The following is a 17886-nucleotide window of genomic DNA, read 5'->3' on the forward strand; positions in this document are numbered from 1 at the left end:
GCAATGGAAACTCTCTTGTCTCTATTTTGAATAAACAATTTGAGGAAGAAATATTTGGATACCAATTCTCTTGTTATCTAAATGTACAGGCAAAAGAGAACATATGTTGGTTGGAAAGATGGCCTAGAGGTTAAGAGCACTGGCTGCTCTTCCAAAGGTCCTGAGTTTAATTCCCAGCAACCACATGGTGGCTCACAACCATCTGTAATGAGATCTAGTGTTCTCGTCTGGCCTTCAGGGATGCATGCAGACAGAATACTGTATACATAATAAATAAATGAATCTTTAAAGAGAGAGAGAGAGAGAGACAGAGACAGAGACAGAGACAGAGAAGATATGTCACAGCTTCAGGGACAGCCACACCAATATACAGACAGAAATCACAATTACAGGTTTAAGATTACAGGTTTAAGATCCAGAACTAAGTTTGGAGAGAGTTTTGAGGTCAAGAGTATGACATTTGTTCAAATATTGGAGGGTTTTGTTTGAAGGTGTTCCCTTGTAAGGGCCCCACTCAAGTCTCAGTGGATATCATAATCTGCAATGAATAAAAACTCAGTGCATATTTGACTTTGTCAACCTGGATCAGACTTTGGGGAGTCTATTGCCAGACTGTTCACTGGCAGCCCATTGAAAGCATAGTACAATTTAGGCAAGTGTTCCAGGCAGCAACCAGTCCAATCTGTCCAATTCCAGATGCAAAATAAAGCTCAGGGTGTGACTATATAGAAACTTTCTTACAAAGTACACATGACAATGATGATGGCTTCTATAGCTAAAAGGCCCATATCTGGTGTGATCTTGGACCAATAGCATAGAGGTTAGCAGGCCGTAAAGTATATGTGACCTGTAGTCTGGGATAATCATTCTGAGGAATTTGGGTGAAGTCTGCCTCTATAGCTAAAGCTCTCCAGGTCCTAAACAAAATCCACTCTGGGTTTTCGAGATGGAATGTAGGTGTTTTTTGTTTTTTTTTTTTTTTTATCTCCACTGAGGAGACATCCCTGCATGATTAAAATTCCTGGTATTTGCCGGGCAGTGGTGGTGCACACCTTTAACCCCAGCACTCGGGAGGCAGAGGCAGGCAGATATCTGTGAGTTCGAGGCCAGCCTAGACTACAGAGTTCCAGAAAAGGCTCAAAGCTACACAGAGAAACCCTGTCACGAAAAAAAATATTCCTGGTATTCTTAATGCACTGTGTCCTGAAAAATCACTAACTGTGAAGAACACCAGACAATACTCCTCCAGGTTACTGGGGTCCCACACTACCTTTAAAAGCTACCAGAACAACATGTACAAGTATTAATTATTTCTCTGATGCCAAATCATCACTTAGAAATGCATATAATTTTATCTCTGACTTTACCAGTCTCCTGTCCCTTCATCCCATTGTTCTTCATGTCAACCTGAGTCCCTGTGATCTGAACCATTTGCACTCCATTTTCGTTCCAATATATTAAGCACTGTGAAGCCATATGCTATAGAACCCCTTGATGAGAGACATGTCTGTCACATGCCATGACTTGGTTATGGCGATGGGGAAAGAAACAGATATTGAAATGCTGGGAATAAGTGGGCTGTGCACTCCGATGAATACACACTAGCAACCCATAAAACTCAGCACATTTTATTATAGGCAATCGAGGATGTCCAAAGTATACATACACTCCCAACACTAGGCTTCCATTTTTAGTACCAGAAGAAACCTTATCCTACCTATGGACAAAGGCAAAAAAGTCTGTCCTCCAGGCTATAGAAACAGCAGTGAAAACAGTTCAAGCAGGTTCTTGTAGAGAAGGAGACTTTCTTGGGCTGCCTTTCAGCCCTGAGTATATCCACCAGCTCAGGACAAAGTAGCATAAATTTGTCTTGAAGTATTCTCAGTTCCTCATAGCATTCCAGAGGTGCGGGGTACTTCTCATGGGTCAGCTTGCTCAGCTTGGCTGTGTGACGTAGAAGGTTCTTCAGGACAAGCAGAGAGATGTTATTATTACAAAAATTGACCATAGTAAGCTGGGAGCATTGGCTCAGGGAAGGCAAGATAGCATTGAAATGACAGTCCCTCATCTCACACTCCTCCAATTCCAGGGTTTGCAGGGTACTCGAGATTCTCTCAAGGAGAAGCCCAAGAAGCTTAGGGCATGAATCAGATAGCTCTACACCTATCAGGTACAGATGTTTGAGCTCCTGGATGTTCAGGCACTGGCTCAGGTAGTCCAAGTCTGAATGGGAGAGCCAGCAGTCACCGATTGACAGGGTCTTCATGGGGTTCTTCAGGCACCTAGGGAGACATCAAGAGATTAGTTATGCCAAATAGTATTGAAGGGGATTGGTGGGAATGAAAGCAAGGCATATGATGTTTTCCCCAAATTCAGTCTGTCTATATGATGGAATTATTCAGCTTCATCCTAGCAGTGTCTTTAAGAATCCTCTGATATGGGCCCTGGGGCACAGCCAGTCCCCAGGAACCCCCACCCAACTCTAGCCCAGTTTCTGGCCAGCAGGGAAAACCTCTGAGGCCAGGCTCCTCCTACCAAACCCCCATCAGACCCTGCAATCCACAAGACCACACCCTACCCAAATACCCATCTGCCTGCGACCCCAGTAATTTCCTGAGACAAGGAAACCAATCTGCTAGCTCTCACTGGATCAAGAGTTGAGTGACTCTTCTCCCACCCAGAGAGTCCTGCCTCTAGGACCCAGATCCTGGGGAACAACCAGTCCTTAGGAACCCCCATCCACCTCTGCCCCAATTGCTGATCTACAGTGAAAACTCCTGTGGCCAGGCTCTCCCCACCAAAAACCCCCATCAAACCCTGCAATCTAAAAGACACACACACTACTCCAATACCCACCTGCTCGAGACCCCAGTAACTTCCTGAGTCAAGGAATCCACCAGTTCTCATGTGGATTCCTGAGACACAGGATCTACTAGCTCTCATTGGACCAAGAGAGGCTTCATGAGAAAAAGAATCCACCAGCTCTGACTAGACCAAGAGCCCTGAGAAGACCAAGAAGGACTGAGCCACAGAATCAGCTAGCTTGGATTGGAATAGGAGTAGTTCCCTGATATACAGAATCTGCCAGCTCCAATTAAACCAAGAGCTAAGATTGAGATATAGACACAACCAGCACAGAGTGTACCAATAGCAGCTCATTCTGACACAGGCACCTCTTGCACCTAATAGAGGAAGAGATGAGTAGACATCAGGGCAAAAATACATACAACAACATAAAGAGCAATACGGTATCACCAGAACCTAGCCTCCTATAACAGCAAGACCTGAACATCACAAGGTAGAAGAAGCAGAAGAAAGCAACCTTAAAAATGAAGATGTTAGAGGCCTTTAAAGAAAAAATGCAAAATTCCCTTAAAGAAATTGAGGAAAAGGTAAACAAAAAATTGGAAGAAATCAATAAATCCCTTAAAGAAGGCCAAAAAAAAAACATTAAAAAGCAATTAAACATGTGAAGGAAACAGTCCAAGATCTGAAAATTGAAATAGAAATAATGAAGAAGACACAAACAGAGGAAATGATGGACATAGAAAATCCCGGTAAACAAACAGGAAGCACAGATGCATGCAAAACCAACAGAATGCAAGAGATAGAAGACAGAATCTCTGGTGTAGAGGTACAATAGAGGAAATAATTTGTCAGTCAAAGAAAACACCAAAGCCAAAAAAGTCATAACACAAAATGTCCAGGAAATCTGGGACACCATGAAATGGTGAAACCTAAGAATAATAGGGATAGAAGAAGGGGAAGAATACCAACTCAAAGGCACAGAAAATATATTCAACAAAATCATGGAAGAAAACATTCCCAACTTAAAGAAGGAAATATCTATGAAGATACAAGAAACTAATAAAACACCAAATAGACTAGACTGTCCAAAGAAGTTCCCTTCTCACATAATAATTAAACCACTAAAACACAGAATAAAAAAAGAATAGTAAGAAGAGCAAAGGAAAAAGTCAAGTCACTTATAAAGGGAGACCCATCAAATAAAACCCAACTTCTCAATGGAGACTTTGAAACCCAGAAGGTCCTAAACAGATGTAATGGAGACACTAAGAGACCATGGATGCCAGCCTAGACTAATACACCCAGCAAAACTTCCAACCACCATAGATAGAGTGAACAAGACATTCAAAGACAATACCAGATTTAAACAATACCTATCCCCAAATTCAGCCCTATAAAAAGCACTAGAAGGAAAATTCCAACATAAGGAAGTCAGATACACCCATGAAAACACAGGCAATAGATAACCCCACAGTAGTAAATCCCAAAGAAGAGAAATGAACACAACACTACCACCAAAAAATAACAGGAATTAATCACTGGTCATTAATATCCTTTAATATCAATGGACTTAATTCACCTATAAAAAGACACAGGCTAACAGAGTGGATACAGAGTAGGACTCATCTTTCTGCTGCATATAAGAAACATGCCTTGCCCAGTGGTGGTGGTGGTGTACATCTTTAATTCCAAAACTCAGGAGGCAGAGGCAGGTGGATCTCTGTGAGTTCAAGGCCAGCCTGGTCTACAGAGTGATTTCCAAGACAGGCTCCAAAGCTACACAGAGAAACCCTGTCTCAAAAAACCTAATAAAAAAAGAAAAGAAAAAAGGAAAAAAAGAAAAAGAAAAAGAAACACACTTCAAGTTAAAAGCCAGACACTACCTCAGTATAAAAGGCTGAGAAAAGTCTTTCCAATCAAATGGACTTAAGAAACAAGCTGATGTAGCTATCCTAGTATCCAACAAAATAGACTTCAAACTAAAAATCAAAAGAGAACAAGAAGGACATTATATACTCATCACAGGAGAGATCTACCAAGATGAAGTTTCAATTCTGAACATGTATGCCCCAAATACAAGAGCACTCACATATGTAAAAGAAACATTACTAAAGTTAAACCACACATCAAACCCCACACATTAATAGTGGGAAACTTCAACACCCTACTCTCATCACTGTACAGATCTGCCAGATGGAAACTTAAGAGAGAAATAAGGGACCTGACTGATGTTATGACTCAAATGGACTTAATAGATATCTACAGAACATTCCACCCTAACACAAAAGAATATACCTTCTTCTCAGCACCTCATGAAACCTTGTATAAAATCATCCACATATTCAGTCACAAAACAAATCTCAACAGATACAAAAACTAAAATAAACCTCCTATATTCTTTCAGACCATCATGGCTTATAGTTAGATTTCAACAACAACAAAATTACAGAAAGTGTACAATCTAATGAGAACTGAAGAATGCTCAACTTAAGCACCAATGGGTCAAGGAAGAAATAAAGAAATTAAAGACTTCCTAGAGTTCAACGAAAATGAATTTACTACAGAGACAAACTTATGGGACACTATGAAAACAGTGCAAAGAGGAAAATTCATAGCACTAAATGCCCACATAAAGAAGTTGGAGAAATCTCACACTAATGACTTAACAGCACAACTGAAAGCTCTAGAACAAAAAGAGACAAACTTACCCAGGACAAATAGACACCAGGTAATAATAAAATTGAGAGCTGAAATCAATGAAATAGAAACAAAGAGAACAATATAAAGAATCAATGAAACAAAGAGTTGGTTCTTTGAAAAAAGTCAACAAGATAGACAAGCCCTTATCCATCCTAACCAAAGGCAGAGAGAGAGAGAGAGAGAGAGAGAGAGAGAGAGAACATCCAAATTAACAAAATCAGAAATGAAAAGGGAGATATAACAACTGACAATGAAAAGATCCAGAGAATCATCAGGTCATACTTCAAAAAACCTGTAGTCCACAAAATTGGAAAATCTGAAAGAAATGGACAATTTTCTGGATAGGTATCACATACCAAAGTTAAATCCAGATCAGATAAACTATTTAAATTGACCTACAACCCCTAAGGAAATCGATACAGTCACCTAAAAGTCCAACCAAGAAAAGTCCAGGACCAGAAGATTTCAACAAATAATTCTACTAGATTTTCAAAGAAGAGTTAATTCCAATACTCTTCAAATTGTTCCACGCAATAGAAGTGAAGGAACATTACCAAACTCCTTTTATGAGGCTACAGTTACTGATTCCCAAGTCACACAAAGATGCAACAAAGAAAGAGAATTACAGACCAATCTACCTCATGAACATTAATGCAAAAATATTCAATAAAATACTGGCAAACATACTCCAAGGACACATCAAAAAATTATCCACAATGACTAAGTAGGTTTCATCCCAGGGATGCAAGCATGGTTCAACATACAAAAATCTGTCAAAGTAATACACCATATAAACAAACTGAAAGAAAAAAAAACACATGATCGTCTCATTAGATGCTGAAGAAGCCTTTGACAAAATCCAACACCCCTTCGTGATAAAGGTCATGGAGAGACCAGAAGTAAGGGAAAAAACCTAAATATAATAAAGGCAATTTACAGCAAGTCAACAGCCAACATCAAAAACAATGGAGAGAAACCCAAAGTGATTCCACTAAATTCAGGAACAAGACAAGGGTGACCACTCTCCCCATATTTATTCAATATTGTACTTGAAGTTCTAGCTAGAGAAATAAGACAATAAAAGGAGATCAAGGGGATACAAATTGGAAAGGAAGAAGTCAAAATTTCACTATTTGCAGACAATATGATAGTATATATAAGTGACCCCAAAAAATTCTACCAGGGAACTCATACAGCTGATTAACGCCTTCAGAAAAGTGGCAGGATACAAGATCAACTCAAAAAAAAAAAATCAACTATATACAAATGATAAAAGGGCTGAGAAAGAAATCAGAGAACCATCACCCTTTACAATAGCCACAAATAATATAAAATACCTTGGTGTAACTCTAACTAAGCAAATGAAAGACCTGTATGACAAGAACTTTAAGTCTCTGAAGAAAGAAATTGAAGAAGATATCAGAAAATGGAAAGATCTCCCATGCTCATGGATAGGTAGGATTAACAAAGTAAAAATGGCAATCTTACCAAAAGCAGTCTACATATTCAATGCAATCCCCATCAAAATTCAAACACAATTCTTCACTGTCCAGGAAAGGACAAAACTCAATTTCATTTGGAAAAAAGAAAAACCAGGATACCTAAAAGAATCCCGTACAACCAAACTACTTCTGGAGGCACCATTATCCCTGACATCAAGCTCTACTATAGACCTATAGTATAAAAACCAGCCTGGTATTAGCATAAAAACAGACATATGGACCAATGGAATCAAATTGAAGATTCTGACATTAATCCACATACATTTGATCACCTGATTTTTGTTTGACAAAGAAGCCAAAACTTTACAATGGAAAAAAGAAAGTATCTTCACCAAAGGGTGCTGGCATAACTGGATATCAACATGGTAAAAGATGGCAAATAGATCCATATCTGTCACCATGCACAAAACTCAAGTCCAAGTGGATCAAAGACCTTAACATAAATCCAGTTACACTGAACTTGATAGAGGAAAAAGTAGAAATACTCTTGAATGCATTGGCACAGGAGACCACTTCCTAAATATAACTCAAGTAGCACAGACACTGAGAGCAACAATTAATAAATGGGACCTCTTGAAACTGAGACTCTTTTGTAGGGCAAAAGACATGGTCAAGAAGACAAAAAGAGCCTACAGAATGGGAAAAGATCTTCACCAACCCCACAGCTGACAGAAGACTGATCTCCAAAATATATAAAGAACTCAACAAACTAGACATCAAATTAAGGAACAATTCAATTAAAATATGGATATAGTGGTGGTGGTGGTACACACCTTCAATTCTAGCACTTGGGAGGCAGAGCCAGATGGATCTTTGTGAGTTCAAGGCCAGCCTGGTCTACAGAGTGAGATCCAGGACAAGTACTAAAACTACACAGAGAAACTTGTCTTGACACAAAACACAAAACAAAAACAAAAACAAACAAACAGACAAAAGAGGACTACATAGCTAAACAGAAAATTCTCAAAAGAATAATTTCAAATGACCAAAAGGAATTTCAAATTTAAGGAATTGCTCAGCATCCTTAATCATCAGGTAGATGCAAATCAAAACAACTCTGAGATACCATCTTACACCTGTCAGAATGGCTAAGATCAAAAGCATTGCACACAGCTTATCTTGGAGAGGATGTGGAGCAAAGGGGACACTCCACTGTTGGTGGGAGTGCAAACTGGTACAGCCACTTTGGAAATCAGTATGGCAGTTTCTCAGAAAATAGGGAATCAATCTACCTGGAGATTATAAAATAAAATAAATATTTTATTTTATATCCTAAATAATTAATAGAATCTCTTCTTTGTATTTTTTTAGGAGCAATTTGTAATCCCCAACAAGGCAAATTTTTTTTTACTTCTTTAAACATTTTTTTAAAGTATCTGTATTTGAGTTAGCTAGTAAAATATCATCTATATAATGATAAATTATAGATTTAGGAAATTTTTTACGTATCACTTCTAATGGCTGTTGTACAAAATATTGACACAGAGTTGGGCTATTTAACATTCCCTGTGGGAGGACCCTCCATTGAAATCTTTTAACCGGTTGAGAATTATTATAAGTAGGCACTGTGAAAGCAAATCTTTTTTTGTTTTTTTCTTGTAAGGGTATTGAAAAGAAACAGTCTTTTAAACCAATAACTATGAGAGGTCATTCTTTTGGTAACAGAGTAGGCAAAGGAATTCCAGATTGTAGAGAGCCCATTGGCTGAATTACTTTGTTAATTGCTCTAAGGTCTGTTACCATTTTTTATTTACCAGATTTTTTTTTAATAACAAATACAGGAGAATTCCAAGGGCTGGTTGACTGTTTAATATGTTGAGCATTTAGCTGTTTTTTTATCAGCTCTTCTAAAGCCTGGAGTTTCTCTGTTGTTAAAGGCCATTGTTGAACCCATATAGGCTTGTCTGTTAACCATTTTAAAGGTAGAGCTGTTGGTATTTTTGGAGGATTATCAGTTGTTGTGTCCTGTTTTTGTATAATATGGATGGCTGGTGACCACTCAAAATAATGTCTTTTAATATTTTTCTCAGAAACATGTGTTAGTTTATGATTTGTTTCTGAGATTGGAGGGATTTTAATCTGAGTATTTTATTGTTGCAACAAGTCTCGACCCCACAGGTTTATAGCTATGTTAGCGACATATGGTTTTAATTTTCCTCTCTGTCCTTCTGGACCTATACATTTTAGCCATCTTGCACTCTGTTTCACTCTAGATAATGTCCCAATTTCTAACAGTTGAACGTTTACCTCCTGAAGAGGCCAAGCTGGATGCCAAAATTTTGGTGTAATTATGGTAATGTCCGTACCTGTGTCTACCAGACCAGACAACAAAACACTATTTATTTTTATCGTTAATTTTGGTCTCTGTTTATTAATAGAAGTTTGTCAAAAAAATTTTTTTATGTTTTTTTTTGAATTTTTTATTTTTTCTTTTTTATCATCTTGACCAGCATGATTTATTTTAATAGTCATTTGGTTATTTAATCGCTCAGAGCAGGGATTTCCTCTACAGCTGCAGGAAAGGTTTGAACTGGTTTTGTTATGGGGGCCTGTATGAGGCCCCTCCGGGAGTTTCCCGAAAACTGAGGCAAAGGATTACCCTGTCTGTCCTTTGTTGATCTACATTCGTTGGTCCAGTGTTTTTCCTTACCACACCTTTTGTATACTCCAGAAGGAAGGGGCCTTTTGTTGTCATTGTTTCTTGAAGAAACATTGCTTTTAGGAATGACCTGTTTACAGTCCCTTTTAAAATGTCTTTGCTTTCCACACCCAAAACATCTAACACTCCTCAAACCTTTTGAAATTACTTCTCCTACGCACGTATCATTATGCTCATCAGCCTCAACATTGTTTTTCTAATCTAATCTTTCAAAGGTGTAGATCTTGTCTTTAATGGCCTGATTATTTTTTTGTATGTTGTATTTGCATTCTCAAATGTCAAAGCTTTAATTATTGTCTTACTAGCTTTTGATCCTGAGACCATTTTGTTTACTGCTGAAGCCAGTCTTTCTAAAAAATCTGTGAAAGATTCTTTTGGGCCTTGTATAACCTTTGTGAATGACTCAGGTTTTTTTTTTGGTTCCTCAACTCTGTCCCATGCATTCAAGGCTGTCATTTGACATAAAATTACGGTTTGAACATCATATAAACATTGTGTTTGTATTGAAGCATATTGGCCTTCTCCAATAAGCTGATCCTGACAAACTTGTATTTTTTTATCCGTTCATTGTTTTTTTACGTTTCTAGTTTCATCCTTAAACCACGTTAGAAATTGAATTCTCTGGCTGGGTTCCAGAACAGCTTGTGCAAGGTCCCGCCAGTCCTGTGGTATAATCTTATTATATGTTGACCAAGAGTTTAACATTTGTTTTACATATGGGGAATGCATGTCATAAGATACTATTGTCTCTTTAAACCTTTTAAAATCTATCAGTTTAATTGGAGCCCAGATATTTTGTGTAGCCATTTGATCAGGCATCTGCTGTACGGTTACAGGATAAATTAAGGGTGACTGTGTGAAAACAGGCTTTCTTTCTGTAACCTTATGATCCAAACTTGAACCAACTTTACTGTTAATTTTTCCTGTCTGAATTTTTACAGGTTTAACTGGTTTTTCTAAAGCTGTTATCCTGGCACTTAAATCGACTATCTTTTTAAATAGTAAAATGAGAATAAGCATGGTGATAAACTGCATAATTTTCATAATACTAATCTTTTTATATAGTTGTTCCATTGTCAGACTGCCTAAAATTTTAAACAAAACCCAATTTTTTTTTAATGTACACAGGAAACCCATTTTTTTAAATGTGGAAAAAATTTGTCTTTTAAATAGTTTCCTTTATGACTTACCAAATCTGTGTAGAACAGTAGAAATCCGAGCGAATTTCAAAACAGCCACCTAGAGTCCTAGGTGTAAATCCAGAGAGAGAGAGAGAGAGAGAGAGACAGAGACAGAGACAGAGAGACAGAGAGACAGAGAGACAGAAACAGAGAGACAGAGAGACATTGGGTAATAAAAAAAACTACAGAATTAAATCAGCCTATATACTTTAAGGATGTGCTGACCTCAAAATGGAAACCAGGTATGTATTACGTTGGGGACGAGGTTTTGCTTTTGTTTCTACAGGAGAAGATAAGCTGTGGGTACCATCAAAATTGATAAAGGTCCGATTTGAACAAGAAAAACCTCTTAATTAGAGGAGGTGATAGTTCATCAACCAGCATGAACATCCAATTTAAACTAACTTGTACCTGTAACACATGTCTTTTCATTTAATCAGATAATAACTTGCCAAAAAGAAACATCCCCAAAATTAGTCTTGGGGGAAGGTTTTTGTTTTTGTCTTTTAGGAGAATGAAGGTTAAGGAATCTAAAGAACACAAGACAAATGAGACAACTAAAAAAAAGGGACAAATCATCTATCCCAGGAAACAGAGTGAAACGGTGTATGGGTATATATTATCTAAAAAATTTTATGTCTTCTTAAATGTTTGTTTCTGCTTTTCTCTAAAGATTTAACACTATTGGTTTTCTAATAGTCCCAGTTCAATTAAAATTTAAAGATGACTTTGGAGTTGGAGAATGGCTCTCTCCTTCTTTAAACTCAAACATGTTGTTAAAATAAAAATACAAACTCCCTGTATCATGCCAGAATAAAAGAGCCATTTTCTGCTATGGGACAGGACAAAAGCCAAATTAATTAGAGGACTATTCTATTACTAATCTCAACTCTTTGATTCTATTCTGATTCTTTAACTTTTCTTAAAGTATAAATTTTATATCAAAATTTACAAGATTAATATATATATATATATATATATATATATATATATATATATACATTTTAAACTTTGTTAAGATATAAATGGTCATATAGAGTACTAACTAATTCTAAAAAAAAGGCTTCAATTAGCTACATATATATGTCTTTGTGTTCGAGTCTCTTATCAGTTTTCTGCAGGAAATCACGGCCAGGCCTAACATCAACTGAAGTCTCCGGAAAGAAGATGGGGCCCCACAACAACAACAATTCCACGTAGACAATAATAATATCACTAAACTGACAAACATCATCTACAGATCAGCTTTGAACTACAAGGTGCTCAGAGCAATTTTGAGATGACTAGCTGAGATGATCCAGTCTCAAAGACTACTTAAATAAGGACTTGAGATAAACCCTAAACATTGGCTTTATACACAGACTGGATAATAATAAAGGATATAGTTACCTTTCCTAGAATTTGACAATTAACCTAAATTTTTCTTTCAGGATAAAGATAACTTCGCCCATACCCAACAGGAAACAATTTTAAGAATATGACACCCACATTGCCAAAGAAGTGGTGTGGGGCAGGTGGTTTTTTGGTTCTTTTAATGGGTTTTGGGTCTGGGATAATTTTCATTGTTTAGGGGGGTTGGTTACAAGTTGTTGTCAAGGGTTAAGAAAAAGGCTAAGCAAAGGAGATTAGATTTAAGGTTCTTGTTTAAAAAAAAAAGGGAAAGAAAAAAAAAAGAAAAAGATAATTACTACTTTTAAATACTTTACATTATTACCAACTATTAGGATATAAAAAAATAAAAGTTAGTAGTTATAGACATTACAATAGAAATTGTAGTCATATTAGATATGTTTTAAAAAATTGAACAGATATATTTTAGACAGGTCATCTTCAAACCCTTCAGAGATCTACAGAATATGGCATTTAAAATGTTTTAATAACTTAAAAATTTTTCTTTTTTGAGACATGTCGGCTCCTGGCAGTACCAATCTACTTCAGAGAAAATATGGGCATTAAAGAAACTGCATATGGAGTTAACTTTCATTGTGGCAAAAGTTAGCCACTGGACAACAAAGTATCCTCAAATCAACAGGACAAAATGGACAGACAGAACACAAAACAAAGGACTACCGATTCCTGCCAAAACAAGTGTGGTTATGGCTTTATCAGAAGGCATCTTCTGAGGCCAGGACAATATGGCACCATCCCTAAAGTGGACTTCACAATCTGGAAAAGGTACAGTGTCCTTTTCTTTGAAGGCAGCTGAACAGGCAGTGGGCCGATGGCTTCTGTTGTGCAATGGAACAACAACTGAAAGCTCATGCCTCTCACTAGTAGACTGGCATTTAATAGAGGGATGTGGAGAAGAAGGGGATGCTGAGATGAAGCCATATATACACAGCCAAGAAGAATGGACAGCTGAATTAAAAAACTGTCAACAATTTCCAAAATTTAAAATCCTGAATCATGACAGGACACTAGTGAAATTCAGGTGTTTCTGGTACATGGACTGCTCTCACCCAATGTGAGGTTGAACTGTTGACCTTGTGTACAGCCTACTTCACAGATGAGTCTGTCGGATACGATAGGCCTATAGGCTGAAGATGATGCCCCAGCGCTGTGAAGAAACCTCAGGTGACTGTCCAGGCAGCTGGCTGTTTCTGTCAACTCACAAAATTTTTGGAAGTTGCTTTTGTGCACTTCCTGTTTTTATTTTTGTTAGCTAATATTATTTCCTTCTTGGGTCTCTGAGGGAGTTGAAGATTAGTTAGTTATAGTTAAAGATTAATTAGGATAGAAAGTGAATTAGATACATTTTAAACTTACTAAAATAGGATAGATAAGGAAATTATTTTCTCTGATTTGTCAAATACAAATGGACTAGACATCGTTTAGGTATTTGTTACTTGTATATATTGTATATAGTTATTGTACTTTTGTATATAGTTTTTCTTTTGTTAGTTATAACCTTTTGCCTTTTTTCTTTTTATTAAAATAAAAAAGGGGAAATATGGTGATATTTTATTTGTACTGAAATGTGATTTTAATTTTATATTAATAAATAAAGTTGCCCTGGGGTCAGAGCTATTAGAGCCATAGCAAGAGCGTGGTGGTTAGAAGAGCTAGGTAGATTTCTGTGTGTTCAGGGATACAGCCAGTATTGGAGACATACTCCTTTAAGACCTGGAGGGCGGTACTTACAGGCAGTGATGAGGCAGTCATGTGGTTGGGTTTACAACCAATGAGAAGGCAGAACAGAAAGAATATTTAAACACGGAAAAACAGGAAGTAGCTCTCTCTCGGGGAAGCTAGGAGCACTGCAGGAGGTAAGATTTTATCTCTGAGCTCTGACCTCTCGGCTTTCTCTTTTACCTTGGCTCTGTGTTTCTTATTTTAATAAGACGATTGGTTACATCTACACCCAGCTATACCACTCTTCGGCATATACCCTAGGAATGCTCAAACATACCACAAGGAAACATGCTCAACTATGTTCATATCACCATTATTTGTAATAACTAGAACCTGGAAACAACCTAGATGCCCCTCAAGTGAAGAGTGGATTAAGAAAATGTGGTATGTATACACAATGGAGTACTACTTAGCACAGAGAAACAATGACATCTTTAGTGGGTAGCTGTTCCAGCTCTGTCCAGGAATTACTACCCCAAATGATGCTTCTGGTAACTGTCACGCCTACAAGGTAGGGCCAAGACAGGAGGCTGAAGACCTGAGATCTGGAAGTGCAGGCTCTCTTGGTTCCTGGATCCTGGATGCTGGAGGTAGACCGAGCAGAGTTCTCCAGAGAACACAGCTGGATTGTGCTTCACCTTTCCTGGAACCTGTAACCTATCCCTTCACTTGTAAGTTACCCCACAAAATAAACCTCCCTTTTAACTAGGTGGAGTTGCCTTAATATTTCAACCAATAGACATCATGAAATTTGCAGGCAAATGGATGGAACTAGAAAATATCATCCTGAGTGAGGTAACCCAAACTGAGAAGGACAAACTTGGTATGTACTCACTCATAAGTGGATACTAGATGTAAAGCAAAGGATAATTAGACAACAATCCACAAATACAGAGTAGCTAACTAACAAGGAAGACCCAAAGAGGGATGCATGGATCGCCCTGAGAAGGGGAAATATATATTTCCATGAGTAAAATGGGGATGAGGAGTGGGCAATGGAGGTTAGGAGATAGGGGATGAGAACAAAAAGGAATGGGATGGATGAGCTGGAACAGGGATGGATGGGGAAAGCAATGAAGAAATACCATGATAGAGAGATATCATGGGGATATAGAGAAATCCAGTGATGGGAAAGTTGCCTAGAATCCCCAAGAATGATCCCAGATGGGACTTCTAGAAATAGTGGAGAGGGTGCCCGAACTAAACTGGCTTTCTCCAGTGATCAGATGGGTGAAAACCCTAACTGTCATCATAGAGCTTTTCTCCAATGACTGATGGAAGCATATGCAGAGATTCACTGCCAAACACCAGGCAGAGCTCCAGGAGTCCAGTCAAAGAGAAAGAAGAGGGATTCTATGAGCAAATGCATCAGGACCATGGTAGGGAAACATGCAGAGACAACCAAACCAAACCAGTGGGAAATCATGAAAGGTGGATCAACAGCTGTGGAGCCTGCATGGGACTGAACTAGGCCCCCTGCATGGTGAGACAGTTGCATAGCTTGATCTGCTTGGGGGGCCCCCTGGCGGTAGGATCAGAATCCATGTCTGGAGAATGAGCAGGCTTTTTATATCACCCTACCTATGATGGGACACCTTGTACAGCCTAGAGGCAGGGGAAGGGCTTGGAATTGCTTCTACTGGATGTGCCTCCCCATGGGAGGCCTTGCCTTCTTGTGGGTGGGAGTGGAGGGTGGGTTGGGAAGGGGTGCTGAGGTGAGGAGAGGAGGGAAGAGGGGGGTCTTTGATTTGTGTGTAAAATGAATGAAAAATTTTTCTTAATACATAAAAAAAGAGTCACCTGATATGTGTGTTCCCCACCACTGCTGTGTCCAGTTTCCCCAACTTCAAACCCAATACCACCTTTTTCCCATCTACTCAACCCCTTTTTGGACCCTAAACAACCTTTTATGCATGAACAATTACAGGTGTGCTAGTGCCTGTTCACACATGTCTGAGCATAGGGCTCATCTGCCGGGTTAACCTATGTCTCCACCACTGCTAGGTTCACAGTGGTCAGACCATCAAGGACCCACTAATCTGTAGAGAAAAGGCTATGGTTACTATGTTCTGGAGGAAGCTCTCCATCCTTCCTTACCTGAGCCACTTTTCAAGGCAGCCTGTTAAAAAGTAGATATTAGATACAGAGAGATTCTGGAGACAAGGGAATCTGGAGATCTGAGAAAGCAACATGCTTATCCATTCTTGTTCTGCAGAAGCAGCAGATCTTAAGGGCTTCTGAATTCCCTTTAGCTCAAGGGTATGAAGATTTCTCATCTGCTCCAAGTAAGGAAAAAGCTGTACCATGAATTCAAGTGACCACTGGGTCAGTTCCAGCTTCAGGATACAGTCTAGATTTATCAATTTGAAGATCTGTACAGCAGCAAGGACCGGTGAATCCCAAATCTTCAGCTTTCTACAGCATAGATGAATGGAATCGTTTCGCTGCTGGGCCCACCGTAACAAGTACCAGTCACATTGATTGAACCTGGCCTTTATGAGTTCAAGATCAGTTACTACCTTAAAACGTTTCTTCACCTCAGAGTTAGGACTGATTTCCACTGGTTGCTCCTGCCCCTCGGCTTGTGGTGAGCAGTCACCTTCATGGGTTCCTGCCCTAATGCTCCAGAAGTCATGGTCCACATCCGTCAAATCAAGCACTCTGAGTTTTGACCTCCTGTTGGTAAAACAGGTAGAATTCCCAGAAGACAAGACAAGATACATCTTACAGTCTACTTCTTGTCCACATCTCATATCAGCTTCCCTTCCAAATCTTTGCTTTCTCAAAATCAAGCCTCATGCTCAGTGAAAATGGATATTTGCCAGCAAGGCATCTATCTCACCTCCCTCCATTCCATTCCCATTAACCCCAGCCTCATTCCATTTTTAACTGTGGAGCTGGCAGGGAGAGGCCTATTCCTCAATGGCTGTCTACTCTTGTGCCCTCCACATTTGCCATTAATTGCCCAGACGCCTGAGACCTGGCCCAATCCTCTGCAGTTCTCTACGCTGATGCTATAAGAATCCTCTGATCCACCTTTGGCCAAGTTCTCCCTGTCCCCAGTTGTTCCTTCTCTGCACCCCCACAGCCTTCCTCCACCCTAGCTGGGCCCTGATTACCTGGGATGAACCTTGTCTGCAATCAGCACATCTAGTCCAGCAAGCAGAGCTTTCAAATTCTCCAGGTGGGGGTTCTTTATCAGGGCTCCTACAGAAAGGTCTGGGAATGGCCATATAGGGACCATGGCCCTCACAATGTTTGTACGTCTGTCATTGAAGGCCTCCTCAAACATCTCCGGGAGCAGCCCCACAGGCAGGTCCTCCAGAATAGAAATGGTCAAGTCCTCCTCCCTCAGCATCCTTTGTCTTGCCAGCTGCTTGAGTGTGGGTGGGGCCTGGTCTCCCATCATGACTGGTTTTCAGGGATAATAATGCTGAGGAAGCATGAAAGAAAAAACACCATTCAGAAAACTTAGGAGGCCCTTCTTCCCACACAAGAACCTCTCTGTGGTGATGGTGGACATCTCAGTTTTCACATTTTGTTCACCATGTGATGGTTTTAAAGCCACACTTCTCCTGTCTGCAGTGTGAAGCCTCTCAAAAGCATGCTCTTTCCCAAACACCCCATCCTATTCCAACCACATTTCAGGTGAGTCCATTTCCACTAAGGGCTCTCCAGGAAGCCTGAAGGCTCACCCATGTGGTCAGTTCTCCAGGACCTCAAAGAAAGCAAAGGAAACATCCAGTTTCCAACCTTGCCAGTCTCTGTTCACCTGGCTGACCCAGCCTGGAATAATTGAGGGAATCTGTGAGATGGACATCGTTAGTTATCGAATTCACTTGTTGGTTATCACTTGTCCTGATGTTTCAGGAGGCTTGCAAGCTTGTGTTCTCTGTGCTACAGA

The 17886-nt window shown here is 39.2% G+C and overlaps 1 protein-coding gene across 1 annotated transcript; it reads right to left on the bottom strand.

Annotated features, from left to right (window-relative positions):
• Positions 1-1612: 1612 nt before the first annotated feature.
• Positions 1613-17689, bottom strand: LOC143271714 (oogenesin-3-like). The gene is made up of 3 exons (XM_076563583.1): positions 17102-17689; positions 16080-16658; positions 1613-2282 (listed from the first exon to the last, which is right to left on the bottom strand). Exons 1-3 carry the CDS (start codon positions 17389-17391, stop codon positions 1718-1720), a joined length of 1434 nt encoding a protein of 477 aa, XP_076419698.1. The 5' UTR covers positions 17392-17689; the 3' UTR covers positions 1613-1717.
• Positions 17690-17886: the final 197 nt, after the last annotated feature.

This window comes from Peromyscus maniculatus, chromosome 2 (genome assembly GCF_049852395.1).
Source record: "Peromyscus maniculatus bairdii isolate BWxNUB_F1_BW_parent chromosome 2, HU_Pman_BW_mat_3.1, whole genome shotgun sequence".
Classification (NCBI taxonomy): domain Eukaryota; kingdom Metazoa; phylum Chordata; class Mammalia; order Rodentia; family Cricetidae; genus Peromyscus; species Peromyscus maniculatus.